The 25984-nt window shown below is 37.1% G+C and overlaps 1 protein-coding gene across 1 annotated transcript; it reads right to left on the bottom strand.

The window, feature by feature from the left end:
- Positions 1-3970: 3970 nt before the first annotated feature.
- On the bottom strand, positions 3971-8203 carry LOC137739111 (plastidic ATP/ADP-transporter-like). Its single transcript, XM_068478603.1, has 5 exons — positions 6971-8203; positions 6162-6416; positions 5292-5435; positions 4858-5205; positions 3971-4608 (listed from the first exon to the last, which is right to left on the bottom strand). Exons 1-5 carry the CDS (start codon positions 7721-7723, stop codon positions 4255-4257), a joined length of 1854 nt encoding a protein of 617 aa, XP_068334704.1. The 5' UTR covers positions 7724-8203; the 3' UTR covers positions 3971-4254.
- Positions 8204-25984: the final 17781 nt, after the last annotated feature.

The raw sequence follows: 25984 nt of genomic DNA on the forward strand, positions 1-25984 counted from the left end.
TGCACCACCATTCACACACACATGCATTCACACACCAACAACCTAGCTCTTTTTCCATCATTATTTCATCCACATGCACTCTCAATCATAACAACCACATTCACTCTTAAACAATCACCCACATATTCTCCCATTCCCCCTATAAATACCCTTGCATTCATTCATTCAAGCATCATCTCATTTCATACACAACACACCACAAACATTTCCATTCCTTCTCTTTGCCGCGAGTCCCCTTAGAATCCAAAACCATCTTTCCATTTCCACCACTCCTCACCTATTTCCATAATTCCTTTTCCATTCCACACTTCCATCCCCCAAACCAATTATCCCTAGACCTTATGCTACAATAAAGAGGAAGAGAAGAGGGCCTAAACGTTCATACAATTCAAGTTTGAGTTGTTGGAATGTTTAGGCGTTTCTTTGATTTCAATGTTTAATTTCAATTCTCTTTGTTTTGTATGAGGAACTAAACCCCCCTTTAGCTAGGGGGGGATTCGAAATATATGTTTATGCTTGCATTTTGATTTGATTACTTCTAATTGCGTTTCATAAGTTGTGGATTCAATTTGTTTAACCGTTTGATTGATAACTTATTTATGTATGTTTATTAAGAATGCGCGCTTAATTTTCATGCATGAATATGACGCTAGAATATAAGTGAGTTTCACCTAATCGTTATGAACTTATATTCACAAGTAGTGGAGGTTGCTTATAAACAATCGTGTTAAACGAATTCTTGGCATAAGTTTCATGCAATCATAGTAACGAATGCCTCGTCAACACTTATAGTTTTCATGATGCTTAATGATTCTTGCTTGTTTCTCTATTATGCAATTCATGTAGGGAACTTGTGAGGAATGCTTTGGGTTGTCGTATGCAATCATCCAATTCATTAACTTAAGGAAAACTTGACGGTTAATTTAAGCGGACCTAATTAACCCGGGGTGTTGAGAATTCATGGTTTATTGAAATGCAATTGGAAACCATTTTATTATGCAAGTGTAACATGTATGGAGATGAACCCCTTAGCTAGCCATACCATCCATTCATTTCCGTCAATTTCATATTTACAATTTGTTTTCTTTACAATCTATCCATTTTAGTTTAAATTCGTCCAAAATCAATCCCCCCATATTTCGTTTAAGTTTTAGTCTTAATCTTTCTTATTTTTAGTTTTGCATTCTTTGAGTCTAAGTTAGTATTTCATATTGTTATTTTAAGTTTTTGAGTCAGTTTCCAAGAGATTTGCAATCCCTCCTAATCCCCGGTCCAGAACGATCCCTACTTATACTTATACTACAAATCGACAAAAAGAGGGTTTAATTTGTGTGCGTAAAAATATCGCATCAGGACCTAAGCTTGATGGTCTAGTTCATGCATTGTCAACCGATATAAATCTAATAGAAATGCAACAAAAACTTGACGGTGAGTTGAGCAAAATGGAGTTTTTGGTTCCTATAGAATTATTTCAAGTCACCAACTTCTTGGCCAAAGAACATGACCTTCTGATGGTCTTTTTCAACATGTCTGATGAAAGGAAGAGTGCATATGTGACTACTTTGTTGCAGACTTGGGTGCATAATGACGTCTAAGTGATGTTCCAAAGAATGTGAATGCTAGTTTTTTGCTAATGCTATGACATGCTTGCTGCCATAATGACATATCAAGGAAAATTGTAAATGTTTTGTAAATCTAATGACTGATTAGATGACACCATGATGGTGAAGAACTACATTTTGTTGATATTATGATGTTTAGGCATGTTAGGAATATTTTGTTGACAATCTGATGTGTAGGCAGGTTATGAATATTTTGTTGATAATATGATGCCTAGGCAAGGTATGACTAGTTTGTTTAGGTTGGTTATGATGGTTAGATAGATGTACTTTGATGTAAAATATTAACTTAAATGAAGTTATTTCCTACTCTTTATTTGTTCCTAATGTTTTTCCTTCATTTATCTACTATTAAACAAAATTCACGCCAGTCCTAGTCCTTCGCAGCTTTGGAGTAGCTGTTCTGAGACTCATTTGTGACAGACTTCTCCTCCATCCTCTGGTTAACAACCGACAAACAATGGCTCACAAAACAACTCCAGTCATTGGAAGTATTCCGTGAATCAGTAACTTCAAGAAACACTGAAATGTGGCATGGTGGCTGAGACTGCCCTGATACCACCAAAGATATGGAAAATTTTCATCAGTTCACTCTCTAAAACACAAGCTGAATAGTTTTTATGTTGTCTAACACATTTATAAAACTGTATCATTCCACCATGTGGAATTTCAAACTGTTCATGACATACACAATCTTAAGAACAAAATGAGCATGCCTAAGCATAGTTCAAGTAACATCGAGCACAAAGAGCAGGTTATAAACAATATACGTAAACCACAGTGGCTTACACTATCTTGGCTAGCATTAATACATATTTGATTTGGGACAAGGGCATTTTAGTAAACATACTGGTTTATATTCCGATTCTGCTGAATTACTATACAGCTTTATGGAATTCTATTCCGATTCCAGAATATTTAAGTAAACATTTTCAATAGGAATCCAATTCTGACTTCTCCTCATTCCAACTCCTCCTCAATTCAATTCCTCCTCCTTTCATTACGGTTATGTAAACGCGCCATAGATGTTTACCATGATCTACATTAAATGGAATAGATATGTGATCTCATACCAATGTTTGTCATGTGTGATACTGTAAGTTGAAGCCCCTTTTAGGCCGTACGTGAAATTTGAACTGAAGCCCTAGTATCTGCAGAAAACAAATCCAATAAACAAATCCCACATTCAGAATCATTAGTGCATCAATAAACAGAGCTCTACAATCTCGTGCCAGTAAGTTCAATGCACGTCCTTATCCATTGGAAGTGGACAACGTTTTAAACCACTGTATTGCATAAATAACCACACTTTCGTAGGCTGCTTGTGTATTTCGGGCTTCTGAAGTTGCTCCAAGAGGGCAGTAAAAGTTTCAACTTGAAGTGCCCTCACAGAAAGCAGCAACTTCGCCTCCTGAGATCTCTGCGGTACATCTTCTTTGTGCCCAAATTATCTACAGCCCCACACTTCTCTAAGATTAAATATTCCTCCGGCAGCTCATTTATCGGAGTTTCCCCAGTAACCTTCATCCCCACAAGTGCAGGAGCCATCCTTAAAATGGTGAAACTTTTCAGTATTCCTGACAGAAATCTCCCGACGCACAACTTGGAGATAAATTTGATAGTACTGTGACAGCTTTGGCACATGTAAAGGTTCCTAGTCACCCTTACAGGCATCCCAGGCGCTGTATTAATGAGCCCAAATGCAACTGCAAGTCCTTCGCTATGTCCACAGAAGATCTCCGCTTTCGAAGCTTTCGAAGCTTCAACTTCATCTGAAGGACTGGTTTCCGGCTCTCTGACACAAGCGAATCCCATTTTATCATAAAATCCCTCCATAACAGCATTTATACATCAGTTAACAATTGAACCCACTCCGACTGAACTAAATCTTTTCAACTTACTGTGCGAGTTTGATTTGAATTTCTAAGTATACTGAAATTTTTTGGCTCACCACGACTTAAAAATATCTAAAATTATCCTGATAGTGTAGGCTTGTAATTAAGTAAGGCATTAAAGTGATTGATGGATGATGGAGCCTTGGTCAAGTGAGGCACGATATTTGAAATCTATTCACTTTTGTGAAGTCACTTTAAGCATGCCTTCAGTCTTTCAGGTGAGTAGGGACGCCCCACCCTTACAAGTGGGGTAGCAAACTATGTCTTTGAATAATAAAAAAATATCTATTCATAGGCCCACTTTAAAAATAAAGTGTTTGCACCTCACAGGTGTACAACGAATTTATGTGATTTAACTACAATGCTTACAGGTATTTGTATGTGATCGTCGTATGGTGTGATAGTACGAAGTATTGTAACCAGTCCTGAATTTATGAGATGAAAACACAACATGCATGTAAAATCTGGAATGCTTAGCTTTATGCATACAATATTTCCAATAAGAATAACATTTCTAAATAATGAATCAACCAAGTTTATTAATTCAATCCAATTAAACTATTAGCAACTTCAACTAAACAGATAATGCAATTTCAATACCTATGAATAAACTGGACTCATAAGAAGTCATAAGCTGTTTATTTTTGAAGCAAACTAAGATCCTACCAACCAATAACTTCACCAAATATTGCTGCTTCTCAATCTCATCAACCCTCTGGTTCTTCCTCAAACAGGACACATCATATTCTGCGCGGAGGTTTTCCACCGGTTGAGTCTCCGGCTGTTGGATTCAGCACTGAGTCGCTGGCAAGAGGACCATTCCGACCTCCCTCTTGGGCCACAACTGGGATCTTAACTGCCGCTCTTTCCATCTCCTTCTCGAGCTCTTCCTCCCTTCGCAATGCAGTGAACTGGGTGTCTAGAGACCTGGCTGCTGCCAGCCATGCAAGAACAATCACCAGAAGTATTCCTCCAAGGTAAGGTGTTGAGTTGGCGAGTGATCCAAAGGTTAAAATCATAAACTGCTGAATCAGAGCACCACCAGACTTCCCCAATGGGTTGCAGACAACATCAATGGCCGCCTTTCCTTTAACCTACAGAAATAATTTAACAAGGAACGTAAAACAAAAGGGCTCAAAAAAACTCAAATTAGAAAAGTCAAACTTTTTCTTGAACAGGATTCAAAATACGACCGAAACCTCCCTAGATTCAAATAAGCTCCCCCAATTCAATCCCCCAAATGTCTTAACTGATAGACAACATAAACAAATAAAAACAGCCACAGTTGAAACTATTTGCCAGCCCAATTTCTAAAACCGCGGGTTGTGAGTAAGAGTCCAAACCTTGGTGTCCTCATCCAAGGGAATATAAGCCATTTCTTTGCATGGGTCAAACAAGCTGTACTTGGCACTCTTGCTGAAAATGTTTTGCAGAGCACCCACATATACTGCTGCAAGAAGAGGAGTCATCCCAAGGCTCGCAATAGCGGGTGAAAGTGGGCCACCAAACAATATCAGAGAGAAGAAACCAACTCCAGTCAGAAGTAGCACTGTAGGTGTGATCTTGGCAGCAACTCCCCATCCATATTTTTCGAATATAACTTGGCTTAGCAACATCATTGTGAAAGTTGCTATTCCGGTGGCAGTTGAGAAGTCGCCCATAAAAGAAGAGTACTCATTTGGGCTTGGAAACTGCACAATTTGCAGAGAAACAAGAGAGGCAAATTAGTGAGAAAAAAAATATAGCCAAAGATTAAGAAAATCGGGCTAAGGTCTACCTGAGCTTTGAGCTTTGATTTCCATGTAACCTCCACAAGGTTAATACTAATACCATATGCAACCACCAAAGTGGCAAGATCTCTGATGTACGGTGAAGACACCAAAAATTTCAAGCTCTCCATTGTCCCCATCTTTGGCTTCTCCTGCAAGGTAATTGAGAGTTATTAAAGATGCATCAAGTCCAAATATAGGGTTTGAATTGAGGATTTGCAGCAAAATTATGCAATCAATTGGAAACCACAGGTATCCTTCAGTATACATTCATATTTTCTTTTTTGGAATTCATTCCGTATAGTTTAGAAAAATTAAAAATAGGAACAATGGTGCCACTTCATAACAAATGAGGCATCACTCAGCAATATGAAACTTCCATCCATGCCATTAGCATAAGAGTTATTACCAACAAAATGATAAACAAACATGATTTCTTAAACATTTCAAAGAAAATATATCGCTTTAATAACCCGGAATCATTCAAGCACCTGTTAACCAAAATTAAGAAATTAGAAAAAAAAAAAAAAAAAAAAAAAAAACAGAAAACATGACCACTATGAAAATATTGGCATAAATTCCTGGACGCATTAACAATGACAACTGACAAGTGACCAGAGTATGTATAAGATAATAAACAATATGTTACGTTTTTAACTTCCCAGAAACATATTAACATATGGTAATTGACAAGTGACCAGAGTATGTATAAGATAGTAAACAATATGTTACGTTTTTAACTTCCCAGAAACATATTAACATATGGTAATGCCGAAAAATAGTAATGCTGATAAACAGAACAGACTGAATATTTGGGACCAAAAATAACAGATACATGCAGCCCCAACAACACAATTGAGATGTGACAAAAATATTACCTTCTTCTTCTTGCTACGGGTGGGAAGAGGAACATAAGTGTTTACCCACCAGTACAGGCCACAGATAGTTAACCCCAACAACACCACAATGCTCATCATACCCCTTAAGGACATGGCCCAGCCATCAACTCCAGGACCCAAATTTTGCCTCAGATTAGAGAAATACTTCACTGTTCTGCCTGAGAAAATTAGTGCAATGTTCGCTCCCAATCCAAAAAGAGGGTAGAACCTCTTTGCTTCCTCAACGGTAGTGATCTGCACAAATGCATGTAACCTTAATTATTTACAGTTCCCAGTCAATGACAGTGATGCAGACCTCAAACTTCGACCAGGGAAAACTTTGAGATCATTCCTAGTATTCTATAAGAATCCATATCTTGTTATACAACTCAAATGGGGTTGTTGCAAAATTAAAACCGTAATATGAAAAAATAAATTCTGATACGAATCATGCTTAGAAACTAGAAAGCAAGACCCTTGTGCAGAAAAGTAAGTTCTTGTCCAATCTGCTGAGGCAAATAGCAGATAGAGATATCCAAAAAGGAATCTAGCATATTATACGTGTATGATTAAAATACCAAGCTTCCAATTCCAATCGCAAAATACATTTCAGTTATACTTCTGAAAAACTGACACATCACAGAGACATATATACCATATATTGTGTTCACATAATTTCCCAGTCCTGAACAAATATATACAAAACCGAGACTGGAAAGTATGAACAACCAATCTAGAAATAGTTTATGCCAGATAAATCATTAATCCATCTATATTTTTGGTATGATAAGATTTGTCTACGAAAGGACCTGATTGGCAAACCCCCAGAAAAGCACAGAAATCACGACGCTCCCCCACAATTCAGCCATGACATAGAACAAACAAAAGCTCCAAATCCTCAAAATTGCAAGAGGACCAAGGAATCTCGGGCCGAGAACGTTGAGAAGACTATCAGCAAGGGCTTCAGGGTGGATATAGCCACTGAGAGGATACAGGACGAACCCGAACGCCCCAAAAAAGGCGATAAAAGGTAGAATAACAGTGTAGAAGAGAGCCTTCTTGGACAAAACATTAGAGAGTTTTGTGTAGAGTAGCATAAACCCAACAGCCATAGGCAGATTCACCCAGGTCTTCAAAAATGGTATAATCTCTGCACTGCTCCCTTTGGCTGTCACAACCAACACATCTTTTGTGTCCCTGAGGATTGTGTAATTGAACAAAATACAAAAGAACATCAACCCAAGCGGGATGATTTTCTTGAGGGTCACAGTCTCAATCCCAAGGAACTTGGGCTGCTCAGATTCCCCAAATGCTGGCTGCCCAGCAGCTGCAGCCTCAGCCCTGCAGATGAACAAGTTCCTCTCTACTGGGGCAACCCCATGATTTTTTGGGACAAAGCTTGGAAATTTCGGGAACCCATTGGAGGATAGAGAAAACCCACCTGGGGTTTTGGGTTTGGTGGAGAAAAATCTCTGCTTTAATCCCAAAGAAGATTGAAAAACCCTGGTTCTGGGGTTTGAGGGAAGAGAAAGAAGCCCTTTGGTTTGTAAGACAGCCTCCATGTCTCCCCTCTCTTAGGTTCCTTCAAGAAAATTCAGAGGTAGGTTTTCTCAAGAGAAGAACATGAAGAGAGACACAGATAAGGGAGAGATAAGGTGGCTGCCTCAAGAAAAAAGATTGATTTTCAGAGAAGTGTAAAGGGCAGAAACAAATATCTTTAATATTTTATCATCAGGAAAATACAAGCCAAACCAATAAAATTTTCAAGTGGAGATTTTTTTCCAAGTTTGGAAGATTAAATTAAAAAATAGGTTCTGCAATCTGTGAATCATAACCCAGAAAGATAATTCTCCATCAGTGAAGAAGAAGATTAATTTTTCTTATCAGAAATTTAAATTAAACAGAGATGGAGTGATGTGAGTCAGATTAGAGTGCGACTGGAGGCTAATTCGGAAAAATGAATGGGTAAGCGACACAGTCGGGGGTCGACGGAAAGCAATCCCGGAAAGATTGCAAAAGACTGATTCTTGGGGCAAATTGCACTGACCAAAGTACACCTATATTATGACAGTACGATTTTTTTTTTTTTTTATTAAGATCACCAAAACGCCCTTAATGGGGACAACATAAAGATGAGTCCATGCCCTTAAGATATTTTTCACTTTTTGATGGGAGGGACACTTGGAATTGAAAATCGAAACCGACAAAAACCAAATCGGATTGATCTGAACAATTTGATTTTTGCGATTTTGAAACGATTTCGGTTTAAAATCAAATCGCAAGTTAAAAAACGATTTAGTTTCAGTGTTCTTAATATCTTGAATCGAATCAAAATCGAACTAGGTGTATAATACAAACAAATTTAATTCAATACACAACAATGTGTTAAAAGGAGAAGACGTAGGCAAGACGTTATACGGATAGCCTTGCATAGGTGAAAACCTTAAAGTGTGAGACGAAGCCTAACCTCACGAGACTTATGATTTTTAGTATAAATTATATATTATATAATATTTTGATGGAATACTTAAGAGTCTTAAAAGGAAAAACAAGAATAAACATTTTAAGAAGAAAAATATATATAACGTTACACGCACAAAAAAAAACAAAAAACAATAAAACAATAAAAACAAAAAAACAAACAAACAAACAAATACTATTTTTCTTTCTGGCCACTTACTTTTTAAGGAATATTAAGTTACAAGATATGTTTATAGAAATGAGTCTCTTCAAATCTATAAAATAATATAGATATGTTGGAAGAATATGTTATCATTCACCAAACTTGCAGCCACATTTCCACCTACTCCTAGCTGTCATGTTCCCTCTTATTTACCTATAAATAAGCATACATTGCAGCCACAATTCATTCATTCCATTCACAACACAACACACAACACAAACACACATCCATAGCCGTGCATATCCTTCCATTTATGTGCAGTTTTTCTCCTCCATTGCAGCCACTATCCAATCACTTCCCATCCCTCCAAAACACTTCACATAATCCCCAAAGCTCACCTTAGACCTTGTGCTACAACAACGAGGAAGAGAAGAATGCCTAAACGTTCATACAATTCAAGTTTGAGTTGTTGGAATGTTTAGGTGATTCTTTGATTTCAATGTTTCATTTTAATTCTCTTTGTTTTGTACGTATGAGGAATGGAAGAGAAGAGTGCCTAAACGTTCATACAATTCAAGTTTGAGTTGTTGGAATGTTTAGGTGTTTCTTTGATTTCAAAGTTATGAGGAACTAAACCCCCTTTAGCTAGGGGGTGATTCGAAACTATGTTTATATTTGCAATATGAATTGATTAACTTTCGTTGGAATTTCATAAGTTGTGGATTCAATTCGTTTAACCGTTTGATTGATAACTTATTTATGTATGTTTATTAAGAATGCGCACTTAATTTTCATGCATGAATGTGACGCTAGAATATAAGTGAGTTTCACCTAATCGTTACGAACTTATATTCACAAGTAGTGGAGGTTGCTTATAAACAATCGCGTTAAATGAATTCTTGGCACGAGTTTCATGCTCATCATAGTAACGAATGTCTCGTCAATACTTATAGTTTTCATAATGCTTAATGATCTTTGATTGTATCTTTATTGTGCTGTTCACATAAAGGACTTTTGGAGACTGTTGTGAATTGCGTTGCGCAAACCCATCCAATTCATTAACTTAAGGAAAACTTGACGGTTAATTTAAGCGGACCTAATTAACCCGGGGTGTTGAGTTTCATAATTTATCGAAAGACCAACTGAGAATCAATCTTGTATGCAAGTGTAACATGTGTGGAGAAGAACCCCTTGGCTATTCCATCATCCATATTTTCATCACATTCATATTTACATTCTGTCTTTAATTACAATTTGTGCATTTTAGTTAATCTCGTCAAACACTCAATTCCCCCCCCCCATCTTTTGTTAAGTCTTAGTCATTTGATTTGTTTTAGTATTGTACGTTGGTTCAGTTTTGCATTCTTTGAGTTTAGTTTCATGTTTTAAACTTTATTTTACGTTGTTTAGTTTTGCATTCTTTGAGTCTAGTATAGTGTTTTATATTGTGTTTTTACGTTTTTGAGTCAAATTCAATTGATTAACAATCCCTCCTAATCCCCGGTCCAGAACGATCCCTACTTACATCATTACTACAATTGTCAAAAAGAGGGTTTAATTTGTGTGCGTATAAATCTCGCATCAACTGACTAGTCAGGTTCTCCAGTCAAACAATTAAAGAAGAACCTAACATGAATCCAAGAGATTAGTCTATGAAGGATATGGAAACTTAGGTTTTGACCAAAAGCTTAATGCAAAACCATTAAAACAATACAACCCTAATATGCATTGATTGGGTGTTTGTGCATGAGATGGTTTTGTTGCTAGGGTTATGGTTGAGAAGCTTAAGAGGTAGCTCTAGGCTAAATGCACTCTTTTTTTCTGAAAATCTAAAAAACCTAACCAAGAAACAAATGAGACCTTGAAAACTCTTATAATGGAAGAGATGGATGTTTTAGACAAGGGGAACAAGGAGACACGTGTCATGAGCCAAAGAGACCTTCCCAGATCAAGGGTAAGAGATCCACGCACAGGAAAAGGTGTCAAATAGCCCATGTGAGCTGTCTTATTTTGCATGCCTAGACAGCTAGAAAACAGACGAAACATCTGACTAGACAATTACACTCGACAAAAGGAATTCTGGAAAAATAAGCCTGACATGCATATGCAAATGTATGATTCAAATCTTTTGTAGTGAAGATGGTTGATGCTTTGACAAGTTCAATCCCCAATAGTAATTCCAGATTAGCATTGCACCCTAATTCTAAACTATGAGCATGTGTGGTACCAAATACAAGATTTGACAAGGGAAGTCAAACAATAAAACTAGTATTTAACAATCTCCCCCTTTGGCTTTTCTTGACAAAATAATCTCAAACCTATAACTAATTCACACATCACCCATACTCAAGAAAGCAAGCTAAGACAAGAGAGGAGCAAGTAACAACTCCTGCAACAACACACATTTCTCGACAATAGACAAGTGAGGTTCATCATGGATTATGAGATTAAAATAATATAGTAAGCTCAAGTGATACCAACATGTGTATATTCCAAAACACAATTTCAAAATGCATGTTTACAATTTTTAAATTGGTTGATATTTTCTCCCCCATTTGTCATGGTAAGACAAAGGAAGAAAATGATAAACAGATAAGCACAAAAACTAGTAAGGAATAACAATAAAGAGACAATGCAAATTTGGAACACCAAACGAACTTAAAAATAGGTACAATTATCGGTACCAAACAAGTCAGATATTTAGCAAATTAAGCTTAGAAGTTCTAAGTAGCATGAATGAACAACAACAAAACAAATGTAGCAAGGTTAATTACATTAAAAGCCCAAGCAGCCAAAAAAAAAAAAAAAAAAAAATCAACTTTAGTAACGTTGTTGAAGATCAACAGATAAGAAACTCCCCCATAACACTTGCATACTAAACCCTTATAGGTGCTCCCCCATAAACCTAGAACTCCTCTAATTGTGATGAGTCATCTGAGCCGATAGGAGATCCAGCAACAATGACATCTTCAACAGGAACACCTTCAGGGCATGGGTCGTGACCAAGACCTTCTTCATCTACATCTTTATCAGAGGAATATATGATCCTGATGTGCTTGCCTTTCAAAGTAGGAGTGAAGAGAAATGCTGGTGAACATTGATGGACACTCATTTTCCTTTAGCAGCGTAGATAGCAGCCATCTTTGCAGGAACGGTAGTAGAATGGCCGAAGGAAGCAATGGTGTGATAGGATACAGATGAAAGATCCATATGGCGATGAAGAACAAGCTTTAGACGTCACAAAAAAGGCTCGGGGACAAATTAAAGAGGATTCAGAAAGGTTTTACTCAGAGATGGTGAGGAGAATGAGTTACTGACAAATGGTAAAGACGTTGATTAATCAACTAGTGACTTAAAATCAACAAATTGTTTTCTAAGAGAGTTGATTTCAGACTCAAGATATGCTATTTTCCTATCCTGGGAGACAGTTGATGGTGGGACTGGTCTAGGATCACCTTGAGCTATGGCACACATGACATTACTAAGATTCATCATATTTCTGTCAAGGTCCTTAGTGGTTCTAAAACAAAGATCATCAGGATGTTTTTGAACACCAGCAAGCTTACATAACTGACTGATCAAACAAGGATGAATGGTAGACCCTTTTTGGTGGGTTCCAGGACGCTTGGACTTCGAAAAAATGGACTTGAAAATCAGAAAGCCAAAAGGCACATCATAGTGAGTTAACATGGCAAATAATACTCTGGCTGACTCAAGGGTAGGGTTACCATTATTTGATGTACCTAGAACATTTCTACGGATAAAGTCGGACCAAATTCCTATGGAAGGGTTTGAGGCGAGACTTTGAGACTTGACCTTTAATAAGAGGAATAGACGGATCATCATAAGCCTCATGATGGTAGGCACTCAGGTCATACTTACTGGTTGCAACATTAAACTTTGATGACACGGAGCAAAGGACGGGTCAAGATCAAGGACCATACAAATAATAGACGGGTCAACATTAAACTTTTGTGCAGCCATCGTAGAGAAGAAATTTGTGGCCTGAGTGGACGAAAAGATGGGAACTTGGTCATTAGATGTACATCCTGAGGAATTCCTTGCAATCTGAGATTGAGTAGAGCAACAAGAGGGCTAAACATGGGTAGAAGTAGTGTTTCCAACCATTGATAGAGAAATTTTCCGGTGAAATGGATTAAGAGTTTGAGACAGAAGGGAAAAATAACTCAAAGCAAATGGCACAGTAAAAGGTATGGTAAAAACCTAGATGTGGTAGATGAGGTTAAAACCTAAGACAACTAAGTTGTGCAATGAAAACCAATGGATGAGGTGCATAAGGTCAAAACAGACCTGCAAAGACAGGAATGCCCTTAATGAACCTTACCTTTCTAAGTAAGACACTTGACTAGTAAGAATTTTGAACAAAACCACTATTAAACTACATTGGTGCAACAAGTTGTAACTAAGAGAGAAGATGGCACACACACAAAAGAAAAACAACTATAGTGACAAACCTAGTACCATTGAGAATAAGTCACAATCATTGCAACATAAATTGAGCCAATGTCTAAACACAAAACTACTCACAATAAAGACCCTAGCCTAATAAAACTTTTAAGTTGGCAAAGGTGATATGGAGCACCTAACCATTGATAGGATTGGTGAGAATTGCATTTGGACAATCCAAGACACATTTTGAGTCCTTGAGATAGGGGGAAAATGAATTGAATGTTCATGACATTGCATGAGATAACACTTTTGAGAACAAGGTGATATGGAGCACATAACCATTGATAGGATTGGTGAGAATTGCATTTGGACAATCCTAGGCACATTTTGAGTCCTTGAGATAGGGGAAAAATGAATTGAATGTTCATGACATTGCATGAGATAACACTTTTGAGAATTTTAGAATTTTCTCTTCTCCCCTTTTTGAATTTTTGAAAACTTTGCTTATGAATGTAGAGATTGAAGCTCTGAAATATGATTTTACTTTTGAGATGGTTTGAGCACAATGAATGACTAACTAGGTGGTGTTTCACACTAGAAAAGACACTTAGCCCAATATATAGAGAAGAATTATCACTACACCTCAATCTAGACCAAAATATGCCTAACCCATAAATCAACAAGAGCTTTTGTCAAATAAGACAAAGATTTTTCAAAAGCTATTAGCCATAATAGCGAGAACCTTTGACATCACAGAGAAATAATTAATCAAGGTTAATCTACAAAATACCAAAATGTGAAACAGTTAAGAAATGCACAAGGTGACAAACAGACTTAACTGACGAGTTGATTGACAAGACAGACACAAGAACAGGAAAAGTAAATATGTAGAAGAATAACAAAATAGAAGCAAAGCTACTCAAACTGTTCAGTCAAAAGCACATAACTCAACAAACCCTCGAAGATTTATGTGTCTTTTATTTTCCAAGAGATATGAAGTTCACAACTAGTTGTTTCTAGATAATGTCTTCCTAAGATGCTAGGTTCACACAAAAAGCATTCAGAGACGAAGTCTTGTAATTTTCCACATTGGACCTTTTGCTAAAAAGTATCTATGTTCTAACTTGAGCAATCATCACACTTAAAGGCAACAATTGTATAGCAATTTTCCTTTGATCTTGGAACCACCAACATGTTTTTCCCACGTTTATCAACAATTCTGCAACTTGACTTGGAAAAGTAAATTTCATTAGCAACTTCGTCACCGAGTTGACCAATACTAAGGAGATTAGTTGACAAACCAGCCACATAGCAAACATCATCAAGCATAGGAAGTCCAGGAATGTTCACTACTCATCCAACAATCTCACCCTTGTCTCCTCCACAAAACTCAACCATACCACTTTTGAATGGTACAAAAGATATAAAAAATAATAAAAAATAAAAAATCTTTGTCACCTGTCATATGATGAGAGCAACCACTGTCAAGGTGCTAGATGCATGGGCTAGAGAATGATGTTGAACTTTGAGCAACCAAACACTTCCCAAATCCACGTTAAAAGCCATTTGAACTTAGCTTGACATTTCTTGAGCTCGAAGAATTAACAATATTGGACATTCTGCTGACTTCTATGGTTAAACGATCCACTTATTCCTTTAGATCATTTTTCCTTTCCAAATGCAATTTTCTACACATAGATCTAATATCGCCTAGATCACTATAATGATGACATTTGGGAACGAATGTAGACCCTGAAGTAGAGTCAGCCAAATGAGATATAATTGATAATTCCTTAGAAGCATGCAAGTTCACACTCGTGGAACTTAAGCTACTTTCATCACAAGCAACCATATCATCACCTTCAAACTGATTTCCTGCAACTTATACTCTTTATGATGAGTCAACACCCATAAACAGACAATTTAACTTGCTAGTAGCCTCATTCAATTTAGAAGTTAGCTTCAAATTAGCTTCCTGATACAGTTCATTGTTTTCCAGCAGCAAATGCATTTGTTGAAGCAGACTTTCGTGCGATATCATTAAACTATAAACATGATCTTCAAGAGAGGCGATTAGGTCATCCCTTTCATCATGATCACCACAGAATGAACCTTTTTCATTTAACGTGTGAAGTTTAGTCTCTAACTATATGACCTTGTCACTCAGTTTTGTTTTGACTAGACGGAGAGACTTAACCTCTTCTTGTAACACAAATATCTTTTTGACACCATTGTCCAATGTTGCAACACACATCTCATCAAATGGAGATTCATACGAGTTGGACAGCTCCTGAGATGATGACGTAACAGTATCATCTAATACTTTGTCTTTTCCTCTAAAGGATGTTTCATCAACAAATGCAACAAGCGCAACATTCTCATCTTCATCATCTAATGATTTGTCTAATGACACAGAATCTTGCTCATCACTGTCACTCCAAGTACCCATCATAGCTTTTTCACGTTTTTTACTAAGAAGTCTGGTGTTGGCAAATTCAGCTACATGGTGCCCACTTCCACCACATGCAAAACAAGGGCCAAACACTTTGGATATACTTTTGTATTTCTTTTATGAATAATCACTATATTTCTCACCAGAGAATAGTTTTCCACGATTGTTTGATGACCTTTCAGACCACTTGACCTCTATTCCTTTATTTTTTTAGGCATTGTCTGAATTGCTTGACAAATAAGGCAAGATTATCATCTGAGAGCAAATCACAAGAGTCACTTGCAATGTTGCTGTTATCAACACTTTGAAGAGCGACATCTTTTCCTTTTTTAGTGACATCATCATCCATGCCAAGCTCCATGTCATAAGTAATAAGTTTCCCAACTAACTTCCCGAGTTTAATCTTATTTAAATCTTGAAACTCTTGGATGACAACCTTTTTTGCTTAGAATCTTTTGGGCAAAGATCTCAAGATCATTTGGACAATTGTTGTTTCACATATTGGTTTCCCTAATCCCAAGGCTTCATTCGTCAACATTTCTACCTTTTCATAGAAGGCAAAAAAGGTTTCGAACTCAAGCATTCTTAGATCTTCAAACTTTGATAGGGTCATTTAAAGCTTCAAATCCCTCACTTGTTTGTCACCTTCGTGATGGATTCGAAGTTTATCCCAAGCTTGCTTGGAAATTGTACAGTAATGAATATGAGCAAACTGAGTTGGCGATATGGCAGATACAATGGCATTTATTGCCTTCCTGTTTGCCATGGCAGATGTCACTTCACCAGCAGTCCATTCACTTTTAGGTTTGATCACCAACTCCCCATCAATAGCTCTAAAGGGAGCCCTCCACTCAAGAGTAAGATAATCAACAATAAGAAAATCATAAGCCTCAAGGAATATTTGAAACTTCTTACTCCATGCTACATAATTCAAGCCATCAAATAATGGAGGAGAGTTACACGATTCAACAACACGATCATGATCCATGATGTGAGACCACTCAATACCAGTAGAATCCCAGAGATTATGCTATGTATGTCTAGAGTAAGGCTCTGAAACCAATTGAAATTGGTACCAGATGGAATACCTAGTCAACTGAGTACAGATTGTTAGAATCCCACAAGCATATAAATCAAACTTAAAAGGTTAAAACTTAACAATGTGAACTTCAGTTAAGTTTTAGTCTTAGTACTTGAGTTAAGTTCACTTGATTAATAAAGTGTCAATACTAGCAAACCCTATAATGTTTAGTTCCAACAAGGTTATATATAAGGTTTTGTAAATTATTGAACCCAATGAAGTTTTTGGCCGGAAAAATTCACCTCTGGGTTAAAAAACCGGGGACTCTCCACTGAGTCCAATTCACTAGTGTAAACAAAGGCTCATACAAAGATCCACACAAAGCTCAATTCCTAGAACCATATCTAAGGAGCAGCTTTACCTTTGTGCAAGCTTGTATTACACAAGACAAACTCCTTCGGTCTTCATGAAGTGGTAGCTTCTCCTGAGCTCATCACCTTGTGACATCGAGATCAACACGATCAATGATGTGATATGATTTTATGATATGCACATGAGATTTAGATTTAACTGACCAGTCAGGTTTTCCAGTCAAACAGATGAAGAAAAACCTAACATGAATCTAAGAGATTGGTCTATGAATGATATGAAAACTTAGGTTTAGACCAAAAGCTTAATGCAAAACCATTAAAGCAATGCAACCCAAATATGCAGTGATTGGGTATTTGTGCATGAGATGGTTTTGTGGCTAGGGTTTCAGTTTAGAAACTTTGGAGCTAGCTCTAGGCTAAATACACTGTTTTTTCTGAAAATCTGAAAAACTTAACCAAGAAACAAATGTGACCTTAAAAACTCTTATAATCAAAGAGATGGATGTTTCAAACAAAGAGAACAAAGAGACACATGTCACGAGCCAAAAAGACCTTCTCAGTTTAAGGGTGAGATATCCATGCACAGGAAAATGTGTCAAATGGCCCATGTGGGCTATCTTATTTTGCATGCCTAGACAGCTAGAAAATAGGCGAAACTTCTGACTGTACAACTACATTAGACAAAAGGAATTCTGGAAAAATAAGCCTGACATGCGTATGCAAATGTATGATTCAAACCTCTTGTAGTGAAGATGGCTGGTGCTTTGACAAGTTCAATCCCCAATAGTAATTCCATATTTGCATTGCATCCTAGTTCTAAACTATGAGCATGTGTGGTACCAAATACAAGGTTTGACAAGTGAAGCCAAACAATAAAACTAGTATTTAACAACTTTGTTTGTTTTATTTTTTCAGTGTGTTTTGTTGCTTTATATCGTTTATGTTTTTGTATTGTGTAAAGTTGTCTGATTTGAATTCATGCATCATTGCTCTTACTCTTAATCTACAACCAAAACAAGAAGCTCCAAGGCAATATCAAGCTTCTAGTTCACAAGATTCAATGACTTCTCCATCAGCTTTACTTTCACAAGGTCTAAGGTCTTCCCAAGTATCACATTCTCATGCTCAAAGGCCTCCTAAACCTTCGAAGAGTAAGTATCCAAAAGGAAAGGGAGTGAGAAACGGTTTATCGATATAATAAGGCATTTTGACGTTGAACTTTGTTAGGACTTTAATCTTAGTATTGTAAACTTAACTCTTTCAATTGGTTTGTCTAAAATACTATGATAAGGTTTTTTGATGTTGAACTTTGTTTCAAGTTGAATTTTAGTATGGCGATCGTCATAAATTTCTTTTTCAATTGGGTTGTATTAATGGCATAAAGCATTTAGTTTGCAAATGACTAAGTTTTGAACTTTTGAATTTGTTTGAATGTTGATAGTTGTAATAATGCCAATTTTCTAACGGGCTTATAAGTGAGGCACAAATCAAAACCAAAATCATTTGAAATTGAATAGCACCGAACCCAATCGAACCAAAATAAAATTTGATTTCGGTTTCACCTTAAAACCGAACCAAACCGTGCTCACTCCTTTTTTGTTACTTGGAGTTGAGGAGAGATTTTTCAGTGTGCCGAGAACAGGGCCCGGTACCACAAAGTGTACTAATATAATTGACTGGAAACTTGAAGAAAACAATTTCAACCAATTGTATTATGACACTTGGTGTTCCAGACAGTGTTTCTGGCGCACTAGAAAACTTCTCAGAGTTGAGGGCCTTAAGCCTCATGGCACATGAAAGTTACATGTAAGGGATTATAAATTTGTGGAATGTGTCATTCATTGGTGTACATTAGACATTAATAGTGTTTTGGCTTTTTATTGACCATTTTTTCTATTAATATGACGAATAATACATTTGAGTGCTCACTAGTAAGTATTCACTTTTTAATTTTGTCCAATAATATTTGAACAAGTTTATTGTTTTAAAAAATAATCAACATTAATTTCTTGGCTTTTAATAAATAAGGAACATGAGGCATTTTTTACTAATATGGACCATATTTTGTAGCAAAAAATTCATTGTATCTTATATATACAACATATGATTTAGCTGACCGAACAAATCACAAGGACATCAATTTTCAACCTTCGTGCAAAATGGAAAGGAGTATGGATGTACAAATGTATGTTGGCTAAACCCTAAACCCTAAACCCTTGAATGACATGAATTTTTTTGACATGTTTGAATTTGTTGTAATGTGGGATAGATGTGTGTTTGATTTGTTGAATCTATGCATGTGCGGTCCGCCCGAGTCATGTGGATTAGGAGAGAAACAGAAATAGTGTTGCTCAATACTGCTCTAACAAGTTAATAATTTACATTTTCAAGGCCTAGGAACCAAAGAGACAGGCCTACCTAGATGTCTACTATGGGCCACATGATAGTTAAACAGGAGACAAAAGGCCTATGAAGGGACATAAAAGCTGACAAGTGAGGTCTTAAGGTACGGATGTCAACCAACAATTAAGTCAAGCAAGGCGCTTAGTTGTCTCGTCCCAAGAAGAGACACAAGTGGATCTATCCTGAAGCTACCTCGTTGCCACGTGTCAGCCAAAGAAGATGTAGGCAGCTTGTAAGTCAAGTATGTGCATTCAACGCATTAAATGCAAGGGAAATGGCAGGTTCAGAGGAAAAAACAAGGAATTCACAATAAAGCCTATATATAAAGAGGCTAGAAACCACTTAACGAGGCTCTGACGATTTCAAAGAGAAAGACATATAATGTTCTAGCTAACCGCTATTTATAACACGATCCTTTGTCAATCAAAAGAAACTCAATGGATGTAGTACAATTTTAAGGGGTGAAGCACTTAAGCCTTGTGTCCATTTTTAGTAGTTGCAAAGCCCAAATCCATCTAGGGTCTAAACTTGATTAGTTCAACCTTTTGTTAGCCTCACCAGTTTTGAGCATTAACAAATCGATCAAAGATCAATACTTGATCCGTTCAACCTTGTGTTAGCCTCATAAATTTTGAGCTTTAACAAATGCAAATAGAGACGATGAACCATGTTTGATGTTTTATTTGTCTTGATTTGTTTAGATTTGGGTCTTTTTGAGTTGGATTCATGGTTTTTGCTTAAGCTATATTTTTGGATTATGGATGGTTTGCCAATGCAAAAGTTTGCATCTTTCTTATGGTTGGATTCATGGGTTTTGCCTAAGCTTTCAAGTGATGGCATTTCCAATTCTAAAGCAAAAGTTTGCATATTTTGGTAAGCAAATAATTCAACTTTTGGGTTGCCTTAAAATCAGGATTTATAGAAACCCTTTCTAGATTATGGGAAGTTATTTTGGGTGAGATAATAGTGTGAAACTTCTATTCTGTTTAAGTTCATATGTTCTGATTAAGCTTTGTGATTGTGTATGTATCAATTTTCTAAAAAATGGTCTAGGCGACGCCTAGGCGCTGGGCGGCGGTGCTCCGCCGCGATTAACACGAAATCGTTTCTAAAATCAGCAAGGTTATTAGTCGGCATAAGACAGCCATCTGGGTAACCTGGGCATATGCTAGGTGGTTTGTCAGCCTGAGAAAGAACATATGTCGTGAGACCTGATTTGTCTCCCCGAGTCTCGCCATCTCCCTCTCGATGTCCAAACAAAATCGATCTGCAATTGTGAACAAATATGTCGACAATGGTCGGAGAAATCTAAAGAGGAAGAAAAAACGAGGGGGAAGAGCTGTGGGATTGGTTGGAAAAATCTGCAGAGGAAGAAAAGGGACGGAACTAGATCTACAAAGCAGAAATGGGAATGTCTGACGGCGGCAATGGTTAAGACTTTTAGCACCTTTAGCATGCTTTAGACTTTAGTTAGGGTTTTTATTGAGCATGTGCAAACCAACAAAAACAAGGATTAAAGCCCAGCCTTTCATTTTGTTAATGAGAATAAAAGGCCCAACAAAACTTATGGGCTTAAAAATATATAAATCTAACATAAATTGTTTAAAATTTTACATATAGATATATTTTTTTTAAATAACATTTTATTCAAAGTTTATTTATATATTATAGAGTAAATTTAATTAACTTTATATGATATGTAATAAATTTAACTAAATCCACCTAGTTCACCTAAGCCCCCGCTTAGGCTCTACCTAGCCGCCTAGGCGCTAGGCCCCAGCTCGCCGCCCGACTAGCGCCTAGCGTCTTTTAGAACCTTGGCATGCATTGGTTGTTCTGTTTCTTCAAATTATGATTAAAAGAAACTCTTTTGAGATTACGTGTGCAAGATCCCACATCGCCCAAGGATGTGGATTATGTAAGCCTTATATATATATATATATATATATATATATATATATATATATATATATATATATTCCTATCTCTACCTAACACGAGGCTTTTTGGGAGCTCACTGGCTTCGGATTCCATGGGAACTCCGAAGTTAAGCGAGTAGCGCGCAAGAGCACTCCCATAATGGGTGACCCATCGGGAAGTTCTCGTGTGAGTTCCCATAAACAAAACCGTGAGGGCGTGGTCGAGGCCCAAAGCAGACAATATCGTGCAACAGTGGTGGAGTGGGCTCAGGATATGGTGGATCCCAAGCTGGGCCCCCACCACATCCCGGGCTCGACTCTACCGTAGCACAATATTGTCCGCTTTAGGCCCCGATCATACCCTCACGGTTTTGTTTTTGAGAACTTATATGACAACTTCCCAGTGGGTCACCCATCCTGGGTTGCTCTCACGTGAACTCGCTTAACTTCGGAGTTCCGATGGAACCCGAAGCTAGTGAGTTCCCAAAAAGCCTCGTGCTAAATAGAGATGGGAATATACATATAAGGCTTACAGTATCCATTCCCCTGGGTGATGTGGGATGTTATAATCCACCCCCCTTAGGGGCCCGACGTCCTCGTCGACACACCACGGCCAGGGTTAGGCTCTGATACCAAATTGTCACATCCCGACCCGGGCCCCCACCACATCCTGGGCTCGACTCCACCGTAGCACAATATTGTCCACTTTGGGCCCCAACCATGCCCTCACGGTTTTATTTCCAGGAACTCACACAAGAACTTTCCAGTGGGTCACCCATCATGGGAGTGTTCTCACGCGCTACTCGCTTAACTTCGGAGTTCTGATGGAACCCGAAGCCAATGAGCTCCCAAAAGGCCTCGTGCTAGGTAGAGATGGGAATATACATATTAAAGATTACAGGATCCACTCCCCTGGGCAATGTGGGATGTTACAATGTGAAAATCTAATTTGTGGATTAACCTAATTAATGAAATTTGTAGGGTTTAAATTATGTTAGAATCTAATTGCAAAAGTCTAAGTCTTTTTCTGAGTTAAGCATCAGCTATTGGATTACTTGAAATCAGTATTCAAAGTATTTTTTTGGCAGAGTAAGTGTTTAAGCCTAATATGCTAAATATTTTGTTTATTTTTAAATTAATTATGTATGAATTTACTTGGAAATGTTTATATGAATTTGGTATAGACTTGAATAGAACTTATATTTGCAAGTTGAATATGTCATTTGACAAAGTGGCATTGTGGTCTGATTCACTTCTTAATCGTAAAAATTGAATTTTAGATGAGGAATCTGATAGGAAAATAGGAAATCAAGTAAGAGTGTAATCAGAAAACAATGAAAACAGAACCCAAAGATTCCATCTATTTTTCTCACGCCAAAATATATAATGGTTACACATGAAGACAATCAAGTTATTCGGTTGTTGCACGTTTGCAACAACAATACAAGAATACCTACCCCCAAAAGACATATATATCGTAAGCCACTTTTAAACACCTAAACAATCATTGTAAACCATAATTTGAACCAATTTGCTCTCCTGGTTCAAAAGGAGTGATAAATTAATGCCAAAAGCATTATATATACTCACTAAGAACGTTTTAAATCTTTCATTTTGACAGTCATACACGTAGTTGTTAAACCTGATATGTTAATGTACCATTAAAACACCATTGAACTAATCTTGAGAAGTGATCTACCTAGCACGGCAAGGACTGCAATTGCAGCAAGCTTTCCTCAATCACCCTAGACTTTAAAGGTTAGTCTTCTGCACACTCACCACCACTGAATTACTCGAATCTATGGGGAGTTCTCCAATCATGTGTATCGGTGGTGTATGCAGGGACCTTCCCTTGGTATTTTTACTACTACAACCCTAGCATACATTCCCATAATCATACGCTAGGATTCCTTTTTGTACAAGGATATAATCTACCAAATCTCAATCCAAATAGGATAGTATCAAGAATCCTTGTTCTCCAATCATAACCAGGTTATATACCTTTACTTGGAGTCCAAGTTATAGCATATAACTAAACCCTAATCACACTTACATTCCACATCAATCCTTATTAACTATATTGACCTATTAGCCGTTGGATTAGAGTCTAACATCCAACATTCTCCCACTAGGTCAATTAGTTAATTCAAGAAAGAACTTTAATGAATATTTAAGCATGATTTTTTATTGGCTAATAGATTCACTTAAGCTAATAAGCTTCTTGCATACTTTTGTCAAGTAAAGATTACTCTTTCAAAACTATCTGAGACTATGAACTTACATGAGTGTTCATGAGCTCTTATAATCACTGAATAAGATCCTTACTTAGATGAAATAATCAATCACAAACTTGGTACAGAAGTGAGCCACATAACCATGAGTCAAAAGCATCAACTCCATCACTTCCAGGTCCACTTAATCAGTCTTATTTATGACTGCTTCATGCTTCCTATGAAGCTTTCAAGCTATAAGAATAGCTCACATATATTTTTTGTGACAAAATTCAGTACATATGCCAATCAATCTCTCAGCACTACTAATTGCAGCTAATAACCTTTTTCTGGTACATTGTCTCACTGTAATACATATCAATTGCTTATGAACTTTCAACAACCTTTATTTCCAACAGAAAATAAGAATTAGAACTATATTGAAACAATGTATGAATCATTGAAGTAGCATCCCTTTATTAAACATTCAATTCAACCAAGTGCAGCGACTGGCTAAACACAAAACCAAAATTACAACTAACTATCACAATAATAACCAATATGCATAACTATGTTATACACTCACTACTCCCACTAGTTCAACAAATCTAGGGTTACAGTTACTCTCATACTGACTGCATGCTTATGAAAAAACTGCATTTGGTAATACCTTAGTGAGTGGATCAGCAAGCATTGCATGAGTGTCAATGTAATCAACCTTGATCTCTCCAGAATTCACTTTCTTCCTTGTCAATGGATATTTTGTGTTCAAGTGCTTAGTTCCAGAATACCTTTTATTATTCTTGGAATAAAAAACAACAGCTTTATTATCACACCAAATTTGAATAGGCTTTGTAATTGAATTCATGATCTCGAGACTGCTGATGAAATTTCTCAGCCATATAGCTTGTGATATAGCTTCATAACAAGCTACAAACTCAGCTTGCATGGTGGAAGTGGCCACAGTATCATGTTTCACACTCTTCCATGACACTCCCCCATTTGCCAATGTGAATATATAACTTGAAGTTGACTTTAGTGAATCAATGCAGCCTGCAAAGTCTGAGTCACTATAGCCTACTAGTTCGAGTTTTGAATCCCTCTTGTATACTAGTTGATATTCTTTTGTTCTCTGCAAGCATCTCAAAACTTTCGTGGCAGCTATCTAGTGTGCATTGCTATGATTAGACTGAAACATTCCCAATATGCTAATAGCATATGCAATATCAGGTCTAGTACATACATGTGCATACATGAGACTCCTAATGAGAGAAGCATAAGACTTACTAGCCATTTCTTTCTTCTTAAAATCAGTTTTAGGGCACTGATCCTTACTGAGCTTTTCTCCCTTTGTCATGGGAACATCACAGCCATTCGAGTCTTCCATGTTGAACCTTTTGAGGACCTTTTCAATGTATGCTTTATGTGATAAACCAAGTAGTCCTCTAGTTCGATCCTTTATGATTTGAATACCAAGAACAAATGTTGCCTCTCCTACATCCTTCATCTCAAAACGTTTAGACAGAATTCTCTTGGTGTCTCTTAGCAGTGATGCATTATTGCATGCTAACAATATGTCATCCACGTAAAGGATGAGAAAATAAAATAGTTTTCATTCCTTTTCATGTACACACACTCATCACTAGGGCTCTCTTCGAAACCAAGTGATGAAACAACCTCATCAAACTTCAAATACCATTGTCTCAAGGCCAATTTCAATCCATAAATGGATTGGTTAAGTTTACAGACCAAATTCTCTCTCCTTTCTTGAATGAAACCCTCTGGTTACTTCATGTAGATCTCTTCCTCAAGGTTTCCATTCAAGAATGTAGTCTTAACATCCATTTGATGCAGGATTAGATCGAAGTGAGCCACTAGTGCCATGATTACTCTAAAAGAGTCTTTTGTAGAGACTGGGGAGAAGGTTTCATTGTAATCAACTTCTTCTTGCTGAGTATATCCCTTAGCTACAAGTCTAGCTTTGTATCTCTCAATATCACCCTTAGAGTCTCTTTTAGTCTTATAAATCCACTTACAACCTATTGGTTTGCATCCTTGTGGTAACTCAACCAACTCCCATACTTTGTTTTTATTCATGGAGTCTAATTCTGATTGCATAGCTTTTTGCCAATGTTCATTATTGAGACTCTCAATTGCCTTCCTGAAGTTTAATGGATCTTCTTCTTGGCTACTGAACTCAGCCTCTTGCAAATACACAAGGAAATCATATGAAATTGTAGGCTTTCTAGTATGAGTGGATATTCTGGTTTCCATGTGCATAAGCTCAATGTGCTCTTCTTGAATGGTTAATGCATTGATCAACTGCACAAGTTCTACTGCAATCATCTCTTCTTGTTGAACAACTTGTGTTGGTTCTACAACTTGGTCACTTTGCACTGGAATTGGTACAACAA

Source organism: Pyrus communis, chromosome 7 (assembly GCF_963583255.1).
Source record: "Pyrus communis chromosome 7, drPyrComm1.1, whole genome shotgun sequence".
Taxonomy (NCBI): domain Eukaryota; kingdom Viridiplantae; phylum Streptophyta; class Magnoliopsida; order Rosales; family Rosaceae; genus Pyrus; species Pyrus communis.